The sequence below is a fragment of the Accipiter gentilis genome, chromosome 23 (genome assembly GCF_929443795.1).
Source record: "Accipiter gentilis chromosome 23, bAccGen1.1, whole genome shotgun sequence".
In the NCBI taxonomy this organism is placed as follows: Eukaryota; Metazoa; Chordata; class Aves; order Accipitriformes; family Accipitridae; genus Astur; species Astur gentilis.
Genome location: NC_064902.1, coordinates 3024082 through 3050495, shown reverse-complemented (window position 1 = coordinate 3050495; position 26414 = coordinate 3024082). Strand labels below are relative to the sequence as shown.

The 26414-nt window shown below is 38.3% G+C and overlaps 1 protein-coding gene and 1 long non-coding RNA gene across 9 annotated transcripts in view; one reads left to right on the top strand and one right to left on the bottom strand.

Moving 5' to 3' along the window:
- Window positions 1–15766, bottom strand: part of TAMM41 (TAM41 mitochondrial translocator assembly and maintenance homolog) — a 37164-nt gene extending 21398 nt beyond the window's left edge. For 4 of the 8 annotated variants that reach the window (XR_007509306.1, XM_049826789.1, XM_049826788.1 and 1 more), the window contains exons 1-7: window positions 15583–15766; window positions 14100–14279; window positions 12255–12347; window positions 7103–7253; window positions 4669–4814; window positions 2288–2453; window positions 7–69 (exon numbers count right to left, since the gene is read on the bottom strand). Coding sequence is in view for 7 of the 8 variants with exons in the window: in XM_049826789.1 (XP_049682746.1) it covers window positions 7–69; window positions 2288–2453; window positions 4669–4814; window positions 7103–7253; window positions 12255–12347; window positions 14100–14279; window positions 15583–15720 (937 nt within the window). In the remaining variant the exon portion in view is untranslated. Of the gene's footprint in view, window positions 1–6; window positions 70–2287; window positions 2454–4668; window positions 4815–7102; window positions 7254–9858; window positions 9945–12254; window positions 12348–13029; window positions 14280–15582 lie in introns of those variants that run through there. The other 4 variants (XM_049826792.1, XM_049826790.1, XM_049826793.1 and 1 more) reach the window with 3 other exon arrangements.
- Window positions 15767–22192: 6426 nt separating this feature from the next.
- The window catches only part of LOC126049799 (uncharacterized), a 60925-nt gene continuing 56703 nt past the window's right edge, over window positions 22193–26414 (top strand). The window contains exon 1 of the long non-coding RNA XR_007509309.1: window positions 22193–22334. This is a non-coding gene — a long non-coding RNA (uncharacterized LOC126049799). The remainder of the gene's footprint in view (window positions 22335–26414) is intronic.

The following is a 26414-nucleotide window of genomic DNA, read 5'->3' as shown; positions in this document are numbered from 1 at the left end:
TCTTACCAGCTGTTAGTATGGTTTTAGCACTCTGCACTATACTGGAAGATCTCACAATTCCTGAAATGCCTGCAGACAGAAAAGCACACAGATGTTACCCATCTTAGCAGTTTTGTGGGGACTTTTTTATCCTCCAGCATACACAAAAAAGTTAAATATTTTTCCAGTTATACAATCAAACCAGTCTGAAAGTAAAACATACACTTAAGCTGAGAAAGTTTGTTACTGTTCTGCTTTGTCATACTAATTGAAAATTTTCTCTAAGCTATTCTAACTTACTTTATATATAAGATACAGGGAAAAAGAAATCAATATTAAAACAGATAACAACCAGCAGGAATTAATCAAATTAATTTATTTGTATTCCCATTATTTCTCTACTAAGATGACTAGTCATAAAGGATTCAGAGTTGTTTCATCTAAGTTCTGGTATATTAACTTTCTAGAGCAGAACAAATTATACACATTGTTCACTTCAGTATGAAATTGGGATTTTGCAGTTCTCTGATCAAGCAGAGATGCCTATATTGTGCGGTGTTTGTCTGGCTTTTTTAAATTAACAGCTTTTGGAGATAAGGCTCATTTACCACTTTGTACTATGGCACATTCAGTTCTCATTGGTCAGTGGTTCTTAGGTATTAAATTGAATAGTATATAAAACATTAAAACTTTTTGGGGGAAGTATTAGATTTTATCTGTTCTAACACATACATATACAAGCATACTGATATGTGCAGAACAAAACTACTGTACTTTACTAAATACTTAAAAATGTAGAAATGCAGCAGTCCCAGAGTTGTCTTGCAAACTGAAAGTCATTCTTCTGCATGAACCAGAATGTAGAATATAATTTCAAATATTATTTTTTAAATCCTTCTTTCAAAGCTACTTCTATAATGAAGAACAAAGCTTAGGTAAATCCACAAATGAGGAAGAGGGATACAATATTCCACCGGAAAATAATTTCGTGGGGTAGTGGTAGGGAGGAGAACAAATCATGTTGAGCCAGTAAAATACCCAGAGACAATGCAATTCAGCTTGAGTAATCAGCTTTGTCTTGTAGGATTACCAAGTGGCTTGTCCTGTCCTTTACCTAGATTCTTAAATTAGGAAAATCTTTTGGCTACAAAAGTGAGAGAGGGGTTTTGATTTGTTCTCCTAAGAGTATAAACTGCTTGGCTTGAGAAGACTAAATCTATCCAATCTTTTGATACTGAACTGCTGCACCACTGTGCACAGCCCACAGTCACAGCCATGCCTGCAACACCCTACATAAATACAACCACAAGGATAGCTAGCTCAGGGTGAACAACCCAGAGCTCTAAAACTATATGCAGCTCACAACACTGCAACTCCTGCTCCCAGATTCAGCTATTATCACATTACTGTTGCAGTCCAGCCACAGCAGCATAGAAGCTGCCATAGACTGACATGAAAGAAGCTGGACACTTTGATGTCCAGGTGCAATTCATCCATCCAATACTGTCAATGGAGAACTGCAACATTCAGGAGTTTTATTTCCCCAAACAGAAATCAGTGTAAGACCCCCCTCGGCAGTTGGCTAGTGTCTAGCGGCTGTCAGGTATCTAGGGAGTTTTTGCTGTGTTCGAGGAGCTTGCAAAATTGGCCACCTGGAACTAAGACGTGTCAAGTTATTTAAAGATGCAAAGGACTCTTCAAGTACCAAACATTTTCATTTTTCTGCAGTATAATAAAAGATTGATGTCTGCAGCATTAGCTTTAATTTGCTCGTATGACATCATCTTGCCCCAGAGAAGCTGTGATGATGAGAAGCACCTCAATCTTTTTCCTCAAAGCTGCAGTTCTCTGCCAGAGCTCATGTATCTGGACTAACTATGATGATTGGGAAGGGTAATGTCAGCAAGCCAGAAAATTAACTTAGCATTGCAATGTATGACTGGTAGGATATATAGCTTTGTATTTAGATGAAGTTATGCCAGCCAATGAAATCCTGAAGATGTGAGAATCCCAAATAGAGTTTAGATGGTCTAAGCAGGCCACACTAATTCCTAAAGACTACTTCTTTCAGGACCCAAACCACAACATATCTTTCTATATCAGTACAAATTCTATTTGCTAGTATTTCAGATAATCTGCCGGCAATGAAACAAATCTAAAACCATGCTTTTAGGAGTGTATGTGATGATTAATCTCTTGTTTTCATTGTCCTTCTCTCTAAATCATCCTTCTGAATCAGAAGAACATATACAATGAATCTGTATATCTATTATGTCTTAAAAGAGATTAGACACTGATCTAGGCCTACCTTGATGCACCACAAATCCACAGTCAGGGTCATGAGCAACCTGCAGTAAAATTTCTTCCACATCTCTGTTTTTTCCAGGAGGGTCTACCAGAGAAGTTATCTTTTGCTGCAGAGTCCTTGGCAAAGCCATTAGTTGTGTAAATTGACCTTCTGGACTTTTATCAATCTGAATGTTATAAAAAATAAGACAGTAAAAACATTCAGTGTTAATAAAGTAATTTCTCTTATTCAAAGAAGTCAGAAAAGTCTTTTGGCTATCTTTGACCTCTGATAAATACCTCAAAGAACACGATTCATTTCACTTGTAAATGTCATTGACAATGCTAATGAAAACTTCCCAAGCACTGGGAAATGCAGTATCTCAGCTCTGAACCTGAAGAACAATTCAATGCAAAGGTGTTAATTTTTATGCAAGGGAAGACTGATGTACACATATGATCTTGCTGCCTCTGCAAACAACTTTTCATTGAAACTGTATAATTTCTGCTCTATCCAATTTCCTTTAGAAACATAAGTACACTACAATGAAAAAAAAGAAGCTCCCAAAAGACCACTTAGCTCAGTTTCTTCTGCCTGAATATAATCAAACTATACACACACACATTTCAAGTTTAGTTTGAAAAACATTTTCTCTGCTTTAAACTCAAACCACATCTGGTTCATATAATCTGAAGGAAACATTCATTCCACATTTTCCAATCTAAATCAGAAATTCAATGACCCTTTTTTGAATACAATGATACCAACATGCAGGCCTGTACACATTTATACAAAATGTAAGCACAAATACTGAAAAATACATAATGGAGCAGATCTCTCCAAAACTGGAGGAAAATATGAAATGCTCAATTCCTCCCACACAACTTTTTAGACAGTCCATGGAGACATCAGACAGGAGTCTAGTTGCCCTATACACTCCCTTTAGTCAATGGGGAGAAAATGATATCCAGATGAATCACCCACTGACTACAGAGGAAGCCGACAACGAGCGGGCTCTTAACATTATGTGGGAGGAATCCACGCCTGAACCAGAACTATAAGAACTAGTGTCTGCCTTCAATTGTTTCCGAGGAATCTTTTAAGAAAGAATTTTCTCTGTAACTCTTGAAGACATATACTTGGAGAAGGGGTTTCTATTCCGTATGAAACACCACTCCCAATAGCAGTTATCCTCTTCAGTGTGGGGAATAACTGCCATAAACCAGACCAAGGTATGAGGAATAAAGTGTTAAACGACTTTGCTCAAAATCAACAGTAAAATGATGGCATTTAATTAACAGACTCGATGACTATTATGGAATTATGGACAGATTTATTATCCAACAACATGTTTGTAGTATGCTACTAGGATTTATTTAAAGGTAACACAACAGGAAGTATTATTCTAACTAGACATTTTCTTGGAGAAGGCATTACTGATTCTTTTCAAAATTCATTTAAATACTTCTTCCACTAAACTGTTCAAAAGCACACTGATAAGAAAACATGGAGACGGCTGCAGTATAATACAGATTCGCCTGCACTGTACTCCAAAGTGTTGCAGTAAAATTGTTTACCGTACACGAGCTTGCTTATATCTGTACTTCAGTTTCTAACAAAGACACGTCCCAAAAGGAGGCATTCATTAGATAATTACCAAGGTGACTTGAGGGTAAAGAAACATCCATGACCATGAGACAACCTATGCTACTTGTAACTTCATGTTGAAATGTATATCATACTTGAACATTCACACACAGATATGCATACTACAAGAGGAAAAATTGCTATTGGACCCCTGGCTATGGCATCTCTCCCCTAATTGCAATGTTACACTTACACCTTATGTCAGAAAGATGGAATTCAAGATACTGGTCATTTTGGATACCCGTTTCCCAAATACTAGGAAAAAAATGGTTTAGTATGAGTATTTAAAGATAATGGCAGAATTTCAATTGGGTTTAGTCAACTGATCTTCATAACTAGCACTCTACGGTTTTTTTGTGAGATGCAGTTTTTGCTTGCAGAAAGTTGCACCTCTAAGTTATGGCCTAATCTTCTTAACGCAAACCATATGTTTATTCATCACTTCCTAGACTGTTGTTTCCATATGGTAGTCATTAGAACACACGTTTTTAAATTATCTTCTCTTGTTCCCTTGCTAGGGCTCTAGTTCTGTGCCCATACTCAAAGAAAATGAACAGTAGCTACTACATATGCAGAGACTGGTATTTAAACAAGTCTTCTGGTTGCAGAATTAACTAAACAACAGAGACGTAACAAATAGCAAGCACAGTGACTCCAACTGCTCTCCTTAGTATATGGCATAAATTCTTGCCTTCTGTCAATGTGATAAAGCACTTCCAGTTGCTTGTTTTAAAAATGTTTTGAAGAACACTTGCCTCTAGCCTTCCCAGATGGTGCTTATATACCACTTGAGGGCAGTCCTGTAATATGTTACTGTACAGCTTCTGAAAATGGGGAACATTAGGTTTCACTATGTTCTGCACTTTTGATCTGTCTTCTCCTATTACCATTCTGAAATCACCTAGTCAAGAAGAGAAACAGTTAATTCATTAGGAAAAAACACAAAAACTCAAAGGAGAAGATAACAGAAACCAACATAGTACAAAGCTGTCACCTAAAACTTTATTCTTCAATTCTACCAATGCCTATATAATCCATAAAAAAGGTTCACCTTCTAATAGTCAAAAAATACTATTCAAATACCTTCAAGCACAGAAAACAAGATTCAGAATTGTTATGTGGCCTCTGATATGCTGTACTATCAACCCATGTGTCCACATTTTCACGGACAACAAAAAAGTTCCAGCTGTCAAGTTCAGACTCAAAAGCAGGAGTAACAGTTCTACTCTTTGCAACCATACATCAGTTTCAACAGATTACTAAACAGATTGACCAGACCCAATACTTTGTATCCAGAAAAAAATAACCTTCAATTTTCCAATATTGAAAGAAAATAATTTGCATTGTCTCTGCACTTCAAGGGCAATACCTGAAGTACAGCTAATGGCAGTCACGGTAAGATCACAGTATCACACTTTTCTCTTAGCCACTACTTTGTTAGTAGTTTCAAAAAGTAACTCCTTTTACCACCACTGTTACATTACTGACATTTACACTTTCTTTTATGATACATGACTGAAAAGCTTCAAAGAGAGTAAGTGAAAAGACAGTGAAGTCTGTAATAGAGCATTCATGTACCTCTATTAGGTACTACCCTGGCAGCTTCCAGTGTTACCAACCAGGAGTTAGAGGCTCAGTGCAGCACATACCGACAAACAGAATCCTGAATCAATTCATTTTCCCACTTCCCACATTCAGGAGATAAATGTTGTTGCAAGGTGGCAACTTGCTAGCATTACTTAGTTTATTTTAATTTATGCCAAGCCGCAAAACAAACACTTCCCATATAAATGGTACTGACTCACTGCTCTCAAAAAAAAATGCATAAAAAAGTAAAAGGATAAACATTTTCCAAATTAAAGCATGAACAACTCTTTTCAGCAGTCTCCAAGGAGACTGATTAGAGTAACACATAAATTTTGTCTACTAGTATACTCCCTGTAAAGTTTAAGACTTAACAAAATGGCAGCAAAATAAAATATCCACAAACATGTAATTGACAGCTTTTTTCTTGAACATTCCCAACTGGGAGTCTTACTGCTTTAGCTTTGTTCACATAGCAGAGCCAATTTCAACATCTTACAGCATGGTAACTGATCTCCCACATTTTTTGTTAATTGCACTGTTTCAAAGGATATATAAAAAAAGTATCTTGGTCACTAGTGCTCACCAAGAATCTAATGACATTCCTGGACAGGTTTCAGGTGGGCAGGAATGCAGCCCTGTAGCAAACATCCCTGGTTAGCAACCGTTAGCCATCCCATCCCACTGTCAGTACCCTCTTTACTGTCACTTTCAAACAGATAACAATTATGAAAAAAAAGCTGCTAAAGAAAAGCTGAACAAGTTGCAATCTAAACTGACCAGAGAAGTACTATGCAAAGAACAGTAGCACTCCTCAGTAGAACCAAGCTGCAGCTTACAAACCCTACCTGCAGGGTGGGTTTTTTTTAAAGCCAAACTTTCTTTGCTCATATAGAAATGCAAGTGCTGTGTGAAGTACAATTCCAACCACACTTCTTCATAGTGATTTCATTAAGGATATCAACATTTAAAGAGCAATGCTGAATTAAACTGTAACAATTAAGTCGTGTATTGAAGAGTAATTTGGAGTAATTTCTTAAATTTTTTTCCACACCAATTCATATCAATTTTATAACTAAAGAAGGAAATTTTCTTACCAAAAAAGTCAACCAATACCAACCAGAAGGTGAGTGTTAAACATATATTGAAGAATCATAATCTGGATCTTTAAGTTAACTGAATATGAACCTTAAACACAGCATATTCAAAAAGTAAGAGATAACAAAGTATAGGTCAGACTATCAGATGGATCAACATTACACTAAGAGTGGAAAGAAAAATCTCCTTCCAAAGTTTTGTAGCATTAAAACCAAAATACAATCCATACAAACAGAAAAAAAAATTTCACCCTGTTCAATAACCCATACTTAGCTGTTCATATAAGAAGTTTTGCTTATGTACCTCTATCTATTTCCTATGAATAAGCACAGTTAGTCTTTCCAAGGTGTTATGTACACAGCATTAAAATATAGTTGTTGGAGCATGCAACGGTGTAGGCCCAAAGCAAGAGAGGTGATGACTTATTATACATTATACTTCCTACTGTGGTACAACAGCTCCAACTACAGCTTTTCTCCTCAGAGACTTTAGACACCATATACTAACCAGAATAGGAGAGTCCTGCAATCTGCATATAGAGGTCTTCTTCAGAGAAACTTTCTGGTAACATAAGAAAGGCTGCTGTGACTGCACTCTTCAGATTGCTAACAAGAGCAGCTTGCAGCTTGCTATTCTCATTCTGTGTCAGTATTTTCACCTGAAAAAGCAGAGTCATTTGAAGAAAGACTTCCAGAAAGTGCTACTGAAGATGGAGCTAGACACGTTACTCAATCTAGCATGAAAAATAAATAAGAAATTTATTTAACATTATATCCTATTATTATAGTACAATAAAGACGAGAGTGTCCCTTTTTGCTTACACAGTGGGAGACAGAGGGACATCTTTTTAAGAATTAACGGCTTGCTACAGAAGGCTATTTTTACAAAAAGGTTTGGAACTGCTATAAGCAACAGCTATTAACTAATCTCTGAAGAGCTATTTACCTTTTCATATTCATAAATTTAGGATTAATCAAAACAGTAAATATGAATGCATCAACTGAAATACTTCATATGTGATTATGCAATAAGAAAAAAAGACCAGTCACACTGAAAGAGAATGGAATACCAGAAAACAAGGTAAGTTTTCCTATTCGTATTCTTTTTTCTTTTATTTTTTTTAATAGACTACTCCTCTATCATATGCTTTAAGTAGTTTCTTAGACATTAGTTGTCCTTCTAGAAGAAGCAGGGCTTTATTTTGCACTTTGTATAAGCAGAATGTGCAGTCAATGGGAACTCCACATATACATGAAGAACAGATCACTGAAGTTGAGTGCTTCTACGTGCCACAAAGAATAGTTTATTTTTAGGACACTTTCAAACTGTTTGAGACCAACAACAGAATCCAGTCACCTAGGATATGGAAATATACTGGAATAAAAAGCAGATCTTCAGTAAGAACTAATGTTCTATAATAATATGTTTCTATATTCAGACAGATGAAGTCACCCTGGTTTACAAGATGGCTAACTACACTCTTTCAGAAACAACTCTCCCAAGAATACCTGCTTGTTGTGAGTTTCTGTCTTTTTCAAGTGTTCTGGTTAAGCCAAACTGTCTTGCTTATAAAGGGCAGCTTCTTAATATTCGTTTATTTTAGAATACCTTAAAATGCAAACCCACTGGCAGTTATGAACAAACATATCCAACTTGCTTTTTCTCCCCAAGAGCCCATTCACACACAAACGAATTGCAGTATTACTTGAAATTCTGCCCCCATGTATAACCTGAAACAGCTGAGCTATCTTTTCAAGTAAATATTTTCCTTTAGGAATGTAAATACTCTGTTAATGAAGGAAAAAAATTTAAAAAAAACAAACCCAGATTCAGTAAAGAAAGTATGAGAATCAGACATATCTGCCACACAAAATTCTTCTTATAGAAAGGACATTGACAAAGCAATGTCATGACTGGCCAATACTATATTCAGAACATACTTTTAAATTACAGTGAAATCTTTAAGAGGGATAAAACTAGAACAATATCTCATTTTGATATGATGGTGAATGCAACAGTATACAGGCTGCTTTTTTCAATCACTTTGCACTAAAGCATGGGTTTGCCTAACATCAAATCTATACCATAGTCAGGAATTGGTCCAGGGTGGATTTCTGAAGGATGTTCTCCTTTCTTTGATTTTCAATTTAAAAATAGAGTTCACTGCACAAGCAAGCATTTCAGAATCCCTCCTAAATTCTCCTACAAATTACTTTGTATTTTGTAGCATTAGAATGAAAGACAATGATAAAATACATTAAAATACAATACATTCATCTGCCCAGAGTAGATTTTATTTCCTTGAAAACCATAGGAGAAGTTTACTGAATGCATACAGACTCGCTCAAATAAGATCCAATAAACAGGTCAGGCTGGTCACAAGGATAAACTAATATTTAAAATTTCATCAACTAATTCACTTATATGTACTTTCATAACTTGCTGCTACAGGGAAACTCTAAGGAAAGACAGAAGTCCGTGGCACCCCAAGCAGTCATGCCAACTGCTCATACCTTAGGCTAGCCCTGGAAATAACAGCAAGTTATGGACATGTTTTAAGAACACCACAGTTACAGCCTTTTAAAACATGAAACTTGGCAGGGATGCTATTCCTCCTCATGGAAGACCATGGACTTGCTGTAGTGAAGTAAAAGGAATAATCTCCTCTTTTGCTAAAAATACTCCCTAACATAAACCAGAATTTTTTCAGAAGGAAATAATATACTAGGCTTCAAAACCTGAACACCTGAAGCACTGCAGTAGTGATACTATTTATGAACAAATTTTAAACAGTTCAGATAGCTAGAAATCTCCCAGGAAGAGTGCAATAGTTATCACCCAGGTATGACAAGGATGAATGTTGATTCTTGGGGTAAATCTGAAAGAAGACCAAAGTCAAGGAAGGCTTTCTCACAGTACAGAGAACTTGTGATCAGAACTATTCACTGTACCATATCACATAAGGAGGAGAGAAGCAGCCAATTTATTCTGGTTTTAGAGTATACAGAGAATTCAATTAATTAACAGTAGAGACTTTAAAATTGTAAATATTTTAAATGAGGGATATATTCAATTTTATAAATAAGCACAACCCTCAGTCATCACAACAATTTAAAGTAGGAAATGTACTACCATCACCGCTAGGAAATTTATACACAAGAAACTGCAGGCATGTGTAAATAAAGATACTTACAGACAAACAAAATACACAAAGAAAATTTCATTATAGAATGAAAGGTGTCAAAAGTACTATTCCAGTTTACCGTTTAGCCACATGCACGCTCTGCTCAGTATCACGATAACAGGATTTTTCCATTCTCTTTCAAAAAAATGGTTTTAGAGATTTGGACACTGGAAAAATTCTGTAAACAAATATGTGCTCTGTCACTCCTTTGTGGGAATTTTTATCATATAAAAACCCTAAAACTCCCAAGACCGCTCTAAAAAGTACAATTCCATATACTACTCATAGTCCTCTCTCTCTCTCACCTCACTTCAATTTATTAAACACTTCCTTCTCTTAACAGTTTCTCCAGGACAACAGTAAATACAGCTGCTTACACTAAAGCAAAATATAGCTGCTTACACTAAAGCAATTACTTACACTCTATGTTTAACAAAAATTCAGTAATACTTCAGATGCTTTTAAAAATCTTTCTCCTCTGAAAACAAATTATGTGTTACTTGTTCTTATTTATTTTACTTTTTAGGTACAGCAGCTTTTTTAAATTTTTTTTCAGGAAACCTGTCAGTTATGGAAAAATTACAACTAAGTTTATTTGTTTATTCAATTTTTCAATGCAGTTAAATGGGAATTTAGCGAATCAGTGTTATAAATTTCATGTAGGATGAAAAGCCAATAAACTTAACACAAAGAAGCCTGGGAAGAAAAGTTAGTGTTTCTAAGTGGCAATTCCAAACTCCATCTATTCTGCCAAACATTCTGGAAAGATTACTTGGTCAAGACAACCAGTTTATAACAGAAACAAAACCTCCACTGCAAATTAAGCCAAGATTTTCAAGCCAGAGCAAATGTTTTAGCTCATGTGCTAGAATAGCTTGGACAGCTTTCACTCAGAGAATGACAACTTTGCAATGGCACACCAGAAAGGCACTGAACTCTTCCTCCTCTATATGAGAGTGAGGAGAAAATTCCCAAACTGTTCAACAATATTAATCTGGCTTCAGTCAACTGTGTCCAGAACTAGCACAAACGGCAAATGGTATGTAAGAGGTTATAGCGTATAAGAAAACAAACCTAACCCTGTGTCCCCTCCAAGAGGCTTATTGTACATTTTTAAGGAGGTAAAACCAGCTTTGTATCACTACCGGTTACAACATATATATCAAAACATCAAATCAGTTGTGAAGCCAGAACCAGCAGACATTTGAAACCCATACAACAGATCTAAACAAATTATTTGGTCATTTTCGGTCAACACAGTATAACGTTCAAAATCCCAGTTAGTGATTTCATAGATTCTACACAAAGACACAGTTTCAACATTCACCAAGCAATCTTTCAGTCAAATTCTAGTTTAACTCCTGCAGTCTTTCCTCAATGCATATTCCTGTGAGCTTTATGAAAATAATATGGACCGATTTTTTCTTTTATCTATTAAATAAATATGCGTGAAGATATCTCTGCTGTCTTGTTTGCAACTGAAAAAAAATACCAACTTCTGCCTTCTTGTGCAAGTATGTACTCCCACTGAATTTACTCAAAAGATAAAAAGCACAATTTATATGTACTAAGATGAAGAAAAATCCTAAAATAAATCAAAGCAGCAGCAAATGCAGTTACATTGAAAATTAATATTCACGATTCATTGTTAGTGTGGAATTCAGAATTCTTCCTTCAGTTCATTTGTCTCAATGTATTAAGTTTCGTTCTTTATAAAGACAAGAGCTGTTCTAACCTGTATCATGCTATAATATGTCTCTGGAGATAGAAAAAAGACAGTAGTGCTGAGACAATCTATTCAAACTTTCACCCCAAATTTTTAGTTTAAAGCATAATTAACTTCTTTACTGAGACTTGAACAGAGTTCTCCTTTCCTTCCCCCTCCCCTCTTAAGAGATTTTAACAGCACTGCTGCCATCTGCTGAAAGCACACCGAGTCAGGCACTCATGGCAAAGCAAAGACCTATCTTTTGTGTCACAAACATGGAGGAGAACCACCAACATGCGTAACACATGGTTCGGTCAGTTATAGATACTTTAACAATACAATGAACTAGACAGTAACTCCACAGCAAAGCAGCTTTCATCCTTACAGATTTCCATTATTTAACTGTGTTAAATTTTGGTGACTGCTATAATTTGTTATAAAAGCTAAATATTACATTTAACATTAAAGGGACTCTGAGTTAATATAGTCCAGTTATTCAAGATTTACTACAGGCAGAAAGCTGTGATTAATATACTTAATTTCAGGGGTTTTTCCCACGTAACATAGAATATCATTAAGGACTACATTTCACTTCCCTTCTGAGAGATTATCCCTCTAGGACTAGATCCCTAAATCAGAGCAGATTATTTGTTCAGTACTGACACATACAGATCCTTAACAGTTAAAGTTAAAACTACAATTGATAATTTTCCAGCCCTGTAATTTCCTGCATTTCAAGACAGATAACTGAACAGACTAACAGTTACCGGTTTTTGGAGGCGTCCAGCGACATAGAGGGTTTTCCAGTGAAGTAAATCATCAATCAGGGTATCAGTGCTAATTACACCATATTTTATCATCTGGAAAAAAGCAAAATAAAGGCTTTTGAAAAACCATATACCTGCACCATATCCACTGCATAAAACTTACTACTTACTACAACTGTCATTAATTCTAAGGAACACACACGTCCAATAAAAAAACTGGATGCACAACATTAAAACGTTTTAATGTTTTTAAAATGTTTTAATGAACACAGCAGGTAAAAAAAAAATAATTCCTATTTACATGCAAACTTCTGGAAAAAAAAAGAAAAAAGTGGAATGCACAGAAGTCTTTAAGATCCGTTCTAGAATCAAAGTTACAATAAAGTCACTCCAGCATCAATCACTAAAGCAAAATACTTTAAATCTCCCCAAAACCTAGTCTAGACAGACACTGAGATTGAAGAGTTCTGAACATTAAAATACAACTGTTCATAAAAAGATTTTGGAAAGGTTACGATCAGTTTTGTACCAGCCAAGCATTACAATAGTTGGCATAATCCACAGTATCCTTTATGATATTGAAAACACTAAAGAAATAGTTTGTCAGAGATCTAAAATAAACAAAACCCCTACACATTTATGTGTACCATTATTGCAGGCTAGGGTGCATATCAGTGAGCTTTTTCTTTTGCTCTTTGATGTTAGAAAACAAATTGTGATTTTGTAGTTCATTTTATGTAACTGAAAAAAAGATGAACTTTCAACGGTTTGTTACCAATTTGCACTTCCTGAGTTTCCACAGATTATCACCACAGCAAGGAAGCCAACTCCAGAATTTCTGGATAACAAAGGACCAGAGACTGTAATATGACTGAGTCATTACAGCATGAGATAAGGGCATAAAGAGCCAAGAAGAACACAATTTCATAGCAAAGATCACCAGTACTTAAAATAAAATCCAAAATCCCTTTTTACATAAAGTGAACAAGGTTTAAACCCCAAATTCTTGCCTCATACAGATGCCTGTAAACAAAAATAGCAAGTACCTAATAGACTACTTTATCTACTTCTCCAACTTTCTATGAAGAACTCTGACGTATACCCAACATTATTGCAACATTGCGCGCCCTGTTGCTCACGTGGCACTTTTTCATGACTGTCCTCCATTTCTTTTCATTTCATTTCCCATCTTCCTTCAAAGAACTTGCTTTCCCTATGTACAGTTTGTCACCACATGGCAAAAGTTACTCAAAATCAACACCAAGATAGATACGGTGTTTCCCTCCCCTGACTCCTATCTGCACTCTTCCTCCAAACACAGTGTACACATAGATGCAGGAGTAGGACTTGCTGGACAAGTACTACTTACCTAGAACTATTAATTATACCCAAGCTTCACAGGTCAGGATGTTAGCTGTTGAACAGCACAGATGTCAATTCCAACTTGCAGTGTTAAATATTTGCATTTTATGTCAATTCCAACTTGCTGTGTTAAATATTTGCATTTTATGTCAAACCGTACATGATCAATTGCTGTAATTAAGGCCCTGTTTCCCCATGATACACTTTACAACCACCAAAACTGGCAGACAGCAAGTAATAAGGAATATAAAGCCAGTTTCTGATGTGCTTTAGTTGTAAATTAAAAAAAAATTCTGTTTGCTTTTTAATTAATATGCTGTTTGTGAAACAGTTTTGAGACATAAATGTTGAAGATACCATGAGTTAAGTATCAGTTACAATCTACAAGATTTGCTTCCTGCACAGAAATCTGCTTTAAGCTAATAATTTCAATACTTCACACACAAACATTTGACTTAATTTACCTGAAGTACTTGTACTTACCCTACCATTACATGGCACTAAAGTATTGTAGTAAATCCCTGCTCCATAGCTCTGTATACTACTTATCTGTTTTGGCCCAAAAAGTTTTAGGAAGGAATAATGACTCCTGTTCTTTAACAAGTTCATCATATGCCAGGTCACAGAGTCATCAACAGCAAACACGAAGTCCAGCATATTGTTCTGTGGATAAGGAGAAAAGTGTTGGGGTTTATATGTCAGGAAGCAAGAAATGTTAATCGTATTAATCCAAGATATACATAGTATCAAACTTCCAGGTAATCATTTTTCACATGAGTAAAAAAAAAAATAAATCCAAAACACAAGCATTAATGTCAGATACAGTTTAAAGGTTCTGATGAAGTTCCACGCTTTCTAGTCAGTCTAGCGGAGATGGTCCAAAATTTTCTGGTCTACCTGGCTACAGGACCAAACTTCAACCCTCCGAAACAGGGGAGCACATGATGAGATCTCCATCATCCTAGTTCACAGCTCAACGTAACAGCTTAAACTGCTAACGAACAGGACTTTTGCTAATTCACGAGACCATGATTCGGGAGATGTGGGCAGAGCTGGCAGCAAGAAATTCACTTCTAGCATATTCACTTGCTTTTGCCAACAAAACAATCCAAACTCCAAAGACTTATAACACATGCCCTGCTTTTCTAAAGAAATCAGTCCACACATTCCCTGCACACAGACAAGATGAAAGTTTACAGCTCATACCTACAACAAACTAATAGCTGGAGTGACATTAGTTCAAATTCATTAGGCCGACCTCTCTCTGTGGTTCACTAATTCTGGGCTGCATCTTAGCTAACCAGTTAATACTTCTTTTGTGTGAGGATAAGATGCTGTTAGCGCTCTGAAATTCTTATTATCCTCTGCTTTTCTCTTTTCAGAAAGGAAAATGAGACACATCCAAAGTCACATTTGCGGGGAGCGCTTAACAGGCAAGTCATAACGAGCGATACTGCCTATTAACAATTTTTAAAAGGTCAAATACAGACAGGCACACAAACAAATGGCTACTTCCAAGCAGCCTGGCCCCCAAACGCTGAGGAAGCGCCAAGAAGGCCACTTCAGCCTGGCAACGTATTTTGCTCGAGTGACCCTCACGCAGCGCACAGGGAGCGCTTGTGCTTGGCCGACCTGCGACTCGGAGGCTAACGGGGCACCTGAACCACACACCTGCATCGAGGACCCTCCGGGACACCCCGCCTCGGCACAGGCCGGCACGCCGGCCTCGCTCACTCGCGATTTGGTGAGGGATGTGGGAGTTTTTAGCCCCTTTTCGCGCACAGGCCACAACCGCAGGGCCGGAGGCAGCTCCGGCTACCGCGCTAGGCCACCTCCACGCCGGTAACCGAAACGCACAAGGCCCGCGGCCGCGGCGGCCCTGCCGCCTGCCCCCCCCGCCACACACCGCGGCGGGGGTTTGCTCCGAGGGGGGCCGGCCCGGGCCGGGGGAGGCCGCCGCGCTCACCTCGCCGTGCCCGGCCGAGGCCCCCGCCTGCCGGAAAACTCCGGACCCGTAGGCGAAGGCCAGGCTGAGCTCCTGAGGGAAGTGCGCCAGGACCCGCCGGAACTTCACCCCCGAGCTCGACAGCACCGGCAGCGCCATGGAGCCCACCGGGCAGCGCCCGCTCCGCTCCGGCCCGGCCCGCCTTCCCGCCGCGCCGCCTCTGCCCGCCCGCCCACCGGCTGAGGGGGGAGGAGGAGGAGGAGGAGGCGGCGGCGGTGGCGCGGGGAAGAGAGGCCGCAGCCGGCAGCGGGCGGCGGCGCCGGCCCACAGCGCCCTCTGCCGTCCGGCGCGGGGATGGCGGGGCTCGCCGCCCGCCGCCGCTGTTTTCCCGCCCGCGGCAGCGGCTCCCTGCGGCCGCTGAGGGAGCTCCCCTCCGGCCGGGCGGCGGCGGCCACCCGCGCCCGGGGCCTCTCTCGGTGCCCCGGAGCCCTGGGAGGGCGCGTTCCCGCCGGTAAGGCCCGTGGAGGTGTCAGGGAGCGGGCTGCGGTGCGTTTCAGGCCGACTTCCTCCTGAGGTGGGCTGGCCGGACCGAGCCCGGGGGGGCCGTTAAGCTGAGCGGTGGCAGCGACGTTATATTCAGCGGATGGGTTTAATTTTCCAGTCTTCCCCCAGCCCCCACCCCCGTTTCACTTTAATTTTTTTAGGTCATCGCAGTTCAGTGCCCCTTCTTCGATTATTTTTCCTCCTTTTTTCTTTTTTTTTTTTTTTTTTTAAGCCGTATTTCGTACCGATTCGGGGCTTCCCTCAGGAATTGTTGCCAGTTTTATACTTCCTCACACGTCCCCCATGCTACGAAAACAGAAAACCCACAGCGTTTCATCATCACGTTTGTGCTCGCGATTGTCTCACGCTCTCCTCCAGCTGAGCCTGGCTTGGTTTTAATTTTCAAGTCCTACATAATAAACTGAACTCAATGAGAGTACTGAATGTATAAAAAGGGCTCACGAGGTTGAAGCGTATCTCGTTTCCTCACGATTTTATGCTTCCCTACATCTGTATTCCCAAAGACCACATTGCATCTTCCTTGGTTTTATGGCTTTCAACATACCCGATTTATGCTGTATACTGTTCTGAGGAAACGGTGGCAGGTCGCATCCAGTCTGAGGCGTTGCCAAGCTAAATTTTATACTTGCACTAAATTTCAAACGTGATTAGGTCTTTAGACATCACTGGACTCGTGGCATCTGCTTGAAACAAACATGAAAGGATCTGTAACTCTATTACAGAAAACGCAGTTCGATATACACAGTTAAGTCGCCATCTATATACTTGGTTTTGTGATGATAATTAGCATATGATGAATTAGCATGTGTGTGAACCTGGCCATTAGGAATGTTGGAAGGGAGCACCCGAGGCAAGAGAACAATCCTTGTCTCTGGTGGCAAATAATGTAAAACTAACTGTGTGAGGCGGGTGCCACCATAAAACTGCATCAGACCTCTACTCTTCTGAGCTTTTCCACATCAAATGACTCAGCCAGCCAGACCCTTCCTTCTGAGGTCTCCACTCTAAATACTCACTTTCAGAGGAGAAACTGTAGTATGCTAAAAGGAACATGTGTTTACATTAGAAATAATCCCAATGTAACTAAATGGATTTTTACTATTCTGAATAATAAGGTCCCAAAGGTCCAACTATGGCTGGAGTTTGGGGACTTTTGCTTTCCACTAAGATTGTGGTTCAGTACCCAGTAGTGTCTTTGCGCTGATTTAACTAGTCATAAATCAGATCATGCACCTTGTTCTTTCCCTAGTAAAAGTATTTTAATTATTAATTGTATTACTAATATATTTATATTAATTGTTATATTAATCTATATTAATATTTATCATTTAAATACTTCATGGCACACAATATAAAGAGCAGTAGATTTGCTGAGCTCACAATCAAAATTCTTTCCTACTGCTTAGGTTAACAAAAGAGTTTGCATTACTTTTGAAGGAGGATCTAACTCTAAACCACAATTTATGGAATTATCCAATGAAAAATTTGGGGGGAACTATCAGATATTCATCATCCTGAATAAAATGTTGGGGTGCAATTTATATTAGATGATAGTTCACCCATTTAAGTGTTGGCTTTATATAGTTTTTTTAATTAGTTGTACTAATTTGGCACATTCTCAAGCACCAGTGTGAATAAATTTACTAAATGTTCCATTTTTAGAATATTTGCTGAAACTTAAAGGAGTCACCTTTAAATTTTGGTACTGTGTTTGTTGCATGCTGTCATAGCTGGTAAAATCCTGTCTGGTTAGTAAACAATTTAATTACTTAAGAATTTAAATTAGCCAACAAAGAAAGGTGGTATAAGTAGCTGGTATTGCTCAACTAGTTCTTCTTGTCACCACTTAGAAAGTTTAGTGAGAAAACTTTCAAATATCTACACTCAATTATTGGTGAAGTTTATTTTCCAAACTCTGTTTGCCTTCTTTATAGCTACCTGCAAACTCAAGAAGAGAAGAGATCCATAATTCTCCATCATCAATTTTATTAAAAAGATGATCAGAAGAGAGCTCACGGTTAGAATTATCTAGAGGAAAGCATGAGTAAGGAGAAGGTATAAAAATGTTTAATTGAGGCGAGGTGTTATGAATGGAAATGATTAGCTAATAAGGAACATTCCCTCCCACCCCCACCCCCCCCACCCCTGCTATCCCAGCCTGCCTTTAAATTGCATTCAGTAGCTTAACTAAATTGGTAGTAGCTCAGAGCTAAGTGAAAGGTTGCTATGCATCCACTATGCTGAATTTATGATGCTTATTTGCTTGAAAGTCTTAAATCCATAGCTCTGAAAAATAGGTAACTGAATAAAAGTTACATCTTCTTAGAGTAAGAAAGTCTAATTTCATAAGATCAAAAGAAAAATAAAAGCTCATGAAATATATTTTTATGGATGGTATTGATCTAGAATGTACTTATTCTAATAAATAAATAAAAAAGGGAAAGCTTGTCTGAAAATGTACAGACTAGTAACCTTTCAGAAGGAAGCTGTTATACTGTTGGCTGATATTTAAAATTAAGGTAACGGAACAAATTCTTGAGGGGCAAGAAGATATTTGGAGCATTTTTGCTTGAATATTTGTGTATTTGTTCTGGTTTTGGCTGAGATAGAGGTTTGTCTTTTTCTTCTAGTAGCTGGTATACTGTTATGTTTTGGATTTAGTATGAGAAGACTGTTGATAACACACTGATGTTTTCAGTTGTTGCTAAGTAGTGTTTATACCAAGTCAAGGATTTTTCAGCTTCTCATGCCCAGCCAGCAAGAAGGCTGCAGGGGCACAAGAAGTTGGGAGGGGACACAGCCAGGGCAGCTGACCCCAACTGGCCAAAGGGGTATTCCATACCATGTGATGTCATGCCCAGTATATAAACTGGGGGGAGTTGGCCTGGGGGCATTGTGGCTTGGGAACTAACTGGGCATCATTTGGTGAGTAATTGCATTGTGCGTTGCTTGTTTTTCTTTTATTATTATTGTTATTATCAACATCATTATTTTCTTCCTTTCTGTCCTGTTAAACTGTTCTTTTTCTCAACCCATGAGTCTCCCCCCATCTCCCCCTGTCCCGTCCCCCCCCGCCCCCCGATTTTCTTCCCCATCCCACTGAGTGGAGGGGAAGTGGGTGAGCAGCTGTGTGGTGCTTAGTTGCTGGCTGGGGTTAAACCACAACAGTATTAGAGGAAAATCTGGGGAACAAAGTTGCTTGAGTATTGCAGAATTGTCCATCTCAATCTTTCTTACCAGCTCAGAACCTCTCCTTGAGGCTTCCAAGGTGGATTTTGTTCATACAACTTAAAGGCCTTGTTTTCCAACTTCCCTACAACTGTGTTCTTTGCTGTATTTCCTCAACTGGCTTTTACGTATTTTAGGCTAAATCTAAAGCTTGTTTCTTGTACCTATTACTGACCTTATAATTGTCAGGTGGGTTTTTTTTTCCAATAGCACAGTTAGTTTTGAGACTAATAGCTTGTGATCTGGGACAAAATTTTCAGTCTATAAAGAGCTTATTTTAAAGTCTATGTGAAACTATTTTATGTCTCGTACTGATTTTGAACTTGGTCTCTAATCTGTTTTTCAGTCTAGCTTTTGCTTTGCTAACTTTGGTAAGAAAATCTGCAAACACCAGAAGGTCTTAAGTCTCATTTACACTTTCAGCCAGCACTGCTGTTGAAGGGAGCAGTTTTCTTCTAGCCGCTTCTATCAGTGTAGGTGTTTGCGTGGCTGCATATCAGAACAGATTGGGGAGTTGATGTGGGTTAAAACCAACTGTGGTTTGTTGTTTTTTTTTTTAAAACCAGTCTAGTTTTAACCAGGTCACCAGTGTGCTTTACCACACATGTTTGTGCTGGTACAAGCAAGAGAGATGATAAGATTTCTTCTTCTGTTGACAGTGCTGGTTCAAAAGATGCGAGTACTTGGGTTTTTTTTATAAAATTTTCTCACTTAGAATCTTGGCTGTGATTGATTCCATGCGTTAAAGTTGTGTAAGGAAGGGTACAATATTCTGTATGTTGCACAGTCATGTTGATTTTATTCCTTATTTTTTAGCCAAGTAAGTTCTGATACTTACTGCAGTGAATTTCTCATAAGAGAGCATGACAAAAGTCTGACCTTCAGCTTTTATTTCAGTTTTTGCTACTGGCAATAAAATGCATACTTTGAACAGCCCCCACATAACTAGAAAGTTTATATACAGGTGTAGTTTTTGTTTCTACCTTGCCACTGTGTTCTCTAGGACCTTAGACTCCAGGAGTCTCACACATGTTGACTTTGCTCAGTGTCTGAATTCCAAGTGGTATATGCAGCTCAAAGCATATGCGAAGCATCATGTTATCGAAAGCTTCAGTGTCAGATATTCAGAGACTTATCTCAATACCAGCATCTTCAGCTAAAAATAACATTTTTTCACTAATTTAATATGGAAATCTGAATACTTACAGTCTGTCAATCCGTGACTTGATCTGGCAGTTTAGAATTGAGCTCAGCTCCTCTGTGCACTTCTGTACAGACCAGTGGTTCTTCTCCACAGCGTCAGAAATGTTGTGGCTTATGTGGTAAGTATTTCACTTGCGGTGATACTGCTTCCCAAGAATAAGCTCATTCAGTTCTTCCTCTATTCTTGCCTCTGTGGATGTTCCACCAACAAAACCGACAACTTTGTGTCCTTTAGTTTTTCAGTAGTGGGGAATCTGTCCTACTTTTCCATAGCATGTGTCTGTTGGAGGTGGCAGCCTCCTATGATCATAGAGTTGCTACTTCTTGTGTACGTAACCATAACTATATACAGAGTAATTTTCATAAAATAGTGGCAGTAACTGGAATCAGTAACTCATATGGTATTGTTTGTTTTAAATTTCTGTGTATTTCTGCAATTACATTATTTTAAGTTCTCCATCACTTTTTTTTTATTTAAAGCATGGATTATGTTAACTGTTGCTGGTGCAACTGCACACAGGTATGAATTGGCTTGCTGTTTGTATACACTAACAACTAAACACCACTAGGTGTCCTCTGTTTCTGTATCAGATCTGTATGACCTCCCGTGGATTCTAAGGGAAAATATTGATTCTAAACAAAGCAAAGGGGGGTGGGGAGGGAGGTGACACACAAACCTTTTTGCTTAGTTTTGAAGAGGTTGAGGTGTGAAGCCACTTGGAAGTGTTTAGGGAATGTGTGCTATTTGTTACACTTTGTTAGTAAAGCCCCCCCCCCCCCCCCCCAGTTTATTTGTGACCCTGTGACTCATTGGTATCCAAGGGATTATTTTCCAAGAAGTACAGGGAAATAGCTGGATATTTCTAGGTGTCTCCTCTAGACCTGTTGCTGAAACTAGCTCAGTCATTACCATACAAAGGCTTACCCTTCTCTTGCTGAGAGATTATTACCAGGCAACAGTTACAATCAATCAACAAGTTGATTTTTACCAGGCAACAATAATCGAAATAAAAACAAGTAGAAAAGTTGCTTAAATACTGAAATTTGTGGCTTTTCTTCTCACCTTGGTTCTGTCTGCTTGCTCATTCTAGTCAGGAAGGGATTTCTGTGACAGACTGGCAATGTGTGAGAGAACATATTTTTACACAGCAACACTAATCTTTCTGTGGGATGCAGTGAAACATTGTGAGACGAAAATCGTGATGTGTTCCTGCAGGTGGTGTACCGCAGGCTATTTCACCCCAGGCCAAGTAGGTTTTTTTGTTCCCAGCAACTCCTGAGCAATGGGGAACTGACCTCTATATGAGATCAAGTATGACACGTTGCCAGCTGAAACCCTGTGGGAGCTGGGAGCCACTGTTCTGCAGAAGTGACCAATAGCATTGTCATTCTTCTTACTGAATGCTTTAAACTAGTATCCCACCTTAAAGCTTTTAGGGAATTTGCACCTTAATTTCTCTATTTGGATAGAAGTGATAAGAAGAAGCCACCTTTAATGTTTTTTTTCCTCCTCTGTAGGGACATCAAACAGCAACAAATTAGGCTGTTCCCTTGTGCCATTATTGGATGGAACAAATAGAAGCTGTAGGTTATCCCCAGTTCATTACTTCCTATTTCAGCTCTGCACTTCTGAATTATTAACAAGTGTGGCTCTGGAAAGGTAAAAGACCTCTAGCTGCGTTCCCAGTGGCATTAACCTAGAGCAATACCAGATGCTGGCTTGTCAATGGCTCTATTCACTGGAAGTAGTGAGGCAAGTGAGGAAACACCACCCGAAGGTAACTTCAGTAACAAGTAATTACAATGGTAATAATGCTTTTGGGGGTGATGACTGTAATAGGATGTTTCCTTACCATCCTTATTTTTAATTCCATTTTGTGAGTATTTCTAACTGAAAGAGTATATTGCATGACTAACCATAACATTTATTAAGGACTTGTTTTTTCCTATCATACATGTAGATGGTAATAAGCCATGTCAAGTATGTTAGGCTGTGTGTGTGATGATTTGAGGTTCTGAATGCCCATCATGTATTCTGGAGGGGTTCTTTGGTATTTCTAAGTATTTTAGTTGATCAACTGTTAACTATAGCTTAGCTGCATTTCATTAAATAGTAGTTTGTAAAAGTGAGTGAGATTTTGCAGTGTGCTTGTACAATTTGTACGATAAAGTTACTCCAACATACAGCAGCTTGAATTCAAGTGTATTTAACTGCCTAAATTATTACTAATATACTAATATCTTTGAACCTGTTCATAAGCAAGGCAATTATAGCTTCAATACAGTACATTATTAGCATAATTATTGTAGCCACTAAACTGCATATTCTCATCATCATCTATTACTAAAGCAGTATTGAAATTCAGTGCACACAAAAAAATGAAAAGGATCATTAAGCAGAATAAACAGCAAGTGACACTGAAAAATACATTACAGTGATACTTTAAGCTGATGGTTGTGTGGGTTGTGTGAAAGCACAAAGAGTTTATCTCCTACAATCCTTCTTGCAATTCTGCTACTAAACAAGTACTTTGTACTGCTGCTTTGCCTTACCTGGCTAGGCTAGGCAAGGTCCTTTATGCCCTGAAGCAAGAGAGGGAGGAGAGCACGGTGACAGGACTGTGAAATGGGGTAAAGATGAGTGAAGGTGTTGACCTAGAAAACAACTGACAAGCAATTAATGAACATGTCCTGAAAAATGTAATTTTAAGACAACTTCATTTTTCATAAACACTGATCTTAATCAGGACGAATTTTTTATCCCTCATATAGTCTCAATTTATGCTCTTTATCCTTTCTAGGTTCTAGTCCAAATGGGGACTCTAGATTGTTATTCTTAATTCCATGTATGGAAGGGCAAATTGGCATTGTATTTCCTCATTTATGGAAAATACTGACTTCTATTATATTGTTATCAGTGGAACCCTAGCTTTTTTTGCATTGCTTAAGCTGATTTCTTTGAAATTGTTACAGTGGGAGATACAATCAATAGAATTCATATTCTGTGAAAATTGGAGCTTTTAATATTGCCTATACTTTATAATGTCATGGCAAAATTAATTAATGCATCATGTTCTCAAAAACTGAGACACTTTTTGACACTTTCTGTGCTAATTTAGAAATGGCCGTGCTTATCTACGTTTCACAGACACGGATAGCTGTAGTGGAAATGAAAAATATTTAAGGCCATTTTCACGTAGCTAGTCAGCCCTATAGGGTTACTGTTTCATTTATTTTACCATAAATGCTGCTCCCTGAAGTACCTAAGCAGATCTGTCTGAAATGTCTGCAGTCCGCATTTGCAGTTCACCTGAGTAGTGGTTATATTTACTTTCTTATTCTGCATTTAATTCCGTAAGGCTTTGTTTTCCTCATTTAGAAGAACCTCAGAGGATTTGAACTACTTTGCAGAGCAGCAATTATAAATTAGATCTTTTTTTGTGGTGATTATTTTTCTTTTGGATCTCTTGTAGTTACACAATCTTTGAAGGCTTTTGCAGAACACAGTATCTTAAACTTCAGTGCACTTATAATTGGATAAATAGAAAAGAGAAACAGGTGAATTTTAATTTCTGTTAAAAAGGTGTTTCTCTTTCCTTTTAAGTAGAAGTTCAAAACTTCAAATTAATTTGACTTTGCCCTAAGTATGCTATAGAATGAACTTAATTAGTTATTCATAAATGTTTTGTATATTTTGTGTATGTCCTGAATGGATGCATTCACTTTGGCTGCCACAACGTCCTTGTTGACAAACTGGTAAGAGATGGACTGGAGCAGAGGTGGAAAACTGTCTGACCTGCTAAGCTTGAAGGGTAGTAGTTAGTGACTCAAAGCTGAACCAGCAGCTGGTCACAAGTACAGTTCTTCAGGGGACAAAATGGAGTCCAATATCATTCAATAGCTTTATAAACAATCTGGATGACTGTACTGAATGCATAGTTATGCAGTTAACAAATTACTCTAAACTGGACAAGGAAAAGATGTACCAGGAAGAAAATTGATCACTGAGAGAGATCTCAATTAATTGGAAGATAGGTCCAACAAGAATTGTATGAAGTTCAACAGAGAAATATAGAGCCCTGCACCTGGGACAGAATAAGCCAAGGCAGCAGTGCAGGCAGGGTTCTGCCTGACCAGGTGTAGCTCTGCTGCTAAGGCCCTCGGTGTTGCGGTGGATCGCAAGCTAAAATGAACAGCAGTGTGCCCTTGCAGCAATGAAGGCAGACTGTGTCTTAGTCTGTGCCAGCAGGTATTTAGCCAGCAAATCAGGGATGTAATTATTCCACTCTGCCTGATGCTTGTCACACCACATCTGGAATATGGTGTCCAGTTCTAGTTCCTCAGTTCACAAGATGCATTGAAAAACTGGAGAGGGTCTAGCAGAAGGCAACCAAGACAGCTAGAGAACATGGCATATGAGGAAAGGTTGAAAGAAAATGAAGAATTGGGTTTGTTCAGCCTAGAGAATAGAGAGGATCTGACTATAGTCTTCCAATAGCTAGAAGATGGAGATGCTCTCTCTTCACAAGGTGACAGAACAAGAGGCAACAGACACAATCAGCTTCAGGCTGGATATAAGGGGGGGGGGGGGGGGGGGAGGAACACAAAAAACCCCAAACCTTCACCATAAGAGCTATTAAACACTGGAATACCTTGTCCAGAGAAATGGTGGAATCTCCCTTGCTGGGAATATTTAAGACTTGACTTGACAGAGCCTCACAAAACTTAACTGAAGGCCCTGCTGTCAATCAAAAGTTGTACCAAATGATCTCCAGGTGTCCCTTCCAACCTAGACTTTTCTACAATTGAATTGTTAGCAGTTTTGAAGTCCCAGACAGAATCTATCTGAAACTCTTCTTTGAAAGTGCTCCTCTTCTCTGGATGTAGTTCTTATTCTTTTAAAACTATGGGTATTTAAGAGCACAGAGTTTGCTGTGAACACACCCTCTCCTTAACCCATGTGTAATAGGTGTTTTTTTAGCCAGGTGTATAAGTATCTGTGCCTGGGTTTGCTCATTGTTCAATTCAGCTGGTTAACCGTCTGTGAGTAGGTGATACTTCGGTGCTGAAAGTCACCCATGTCAGTATTTGCTAATGCTTACAAAAGTTGAATTGGACTATTGCCATTTTTCTTAGAGTATTATGTTTCTATGATTTACTGGAATTTATTTACCTTTTAAATATCTTGGTGCTGCAACAGTAGTTTCTGGATATAGATCACTGAACCACCCAGTGTGGCTATTAAAGCAGTTTGGGTTTTTTATATGTATAAGATTTGTTGCGGCCAGTGGATAAGTTATTAGATGTTCTTGGTTTTGGCCTTGTTAGCACTTTGAGATTCTCAATAATCACTTTGCTGTTTCTCTTTGTTTATGCATATGTTGTGTGTAAAAAATCCTTTGGATTTTGAGTGTTTCTTATTTCAAAACAAAATAGGTCATTACTGTTTAATTTCCTTGAAGAATTTGTTATAAGCTGATAAAACTAAACTCTTGCACGTATGTGAAATGCTAAAGAAAGAAATGAATGGTATAATTGGTAAAATCTTTCATCTTAAGTGCTAGTGTCATAGCCAATAATAGAAATAACAGATTCTTAAATCTGGAAAAACCTTTTCATTACATTAAAAATGATAATTCCCTAAGAATCTTAATTTTAAGAATTCATCCCTCATCTTTGAGATGTTGTAGATGGGAGTGTTATCTGGTACAGTTTTATACTCGGAATGTTTCACAAAATCTCTTTAGTGTTTTTTTGAAGGAAATGGTATCAAATGATATGGACAGATATGATTTTAATTTAAGTAGGTGATTGGTTTGCTTAGCAATGATGAATTGAAATTAAAAATGGAAGAGTTG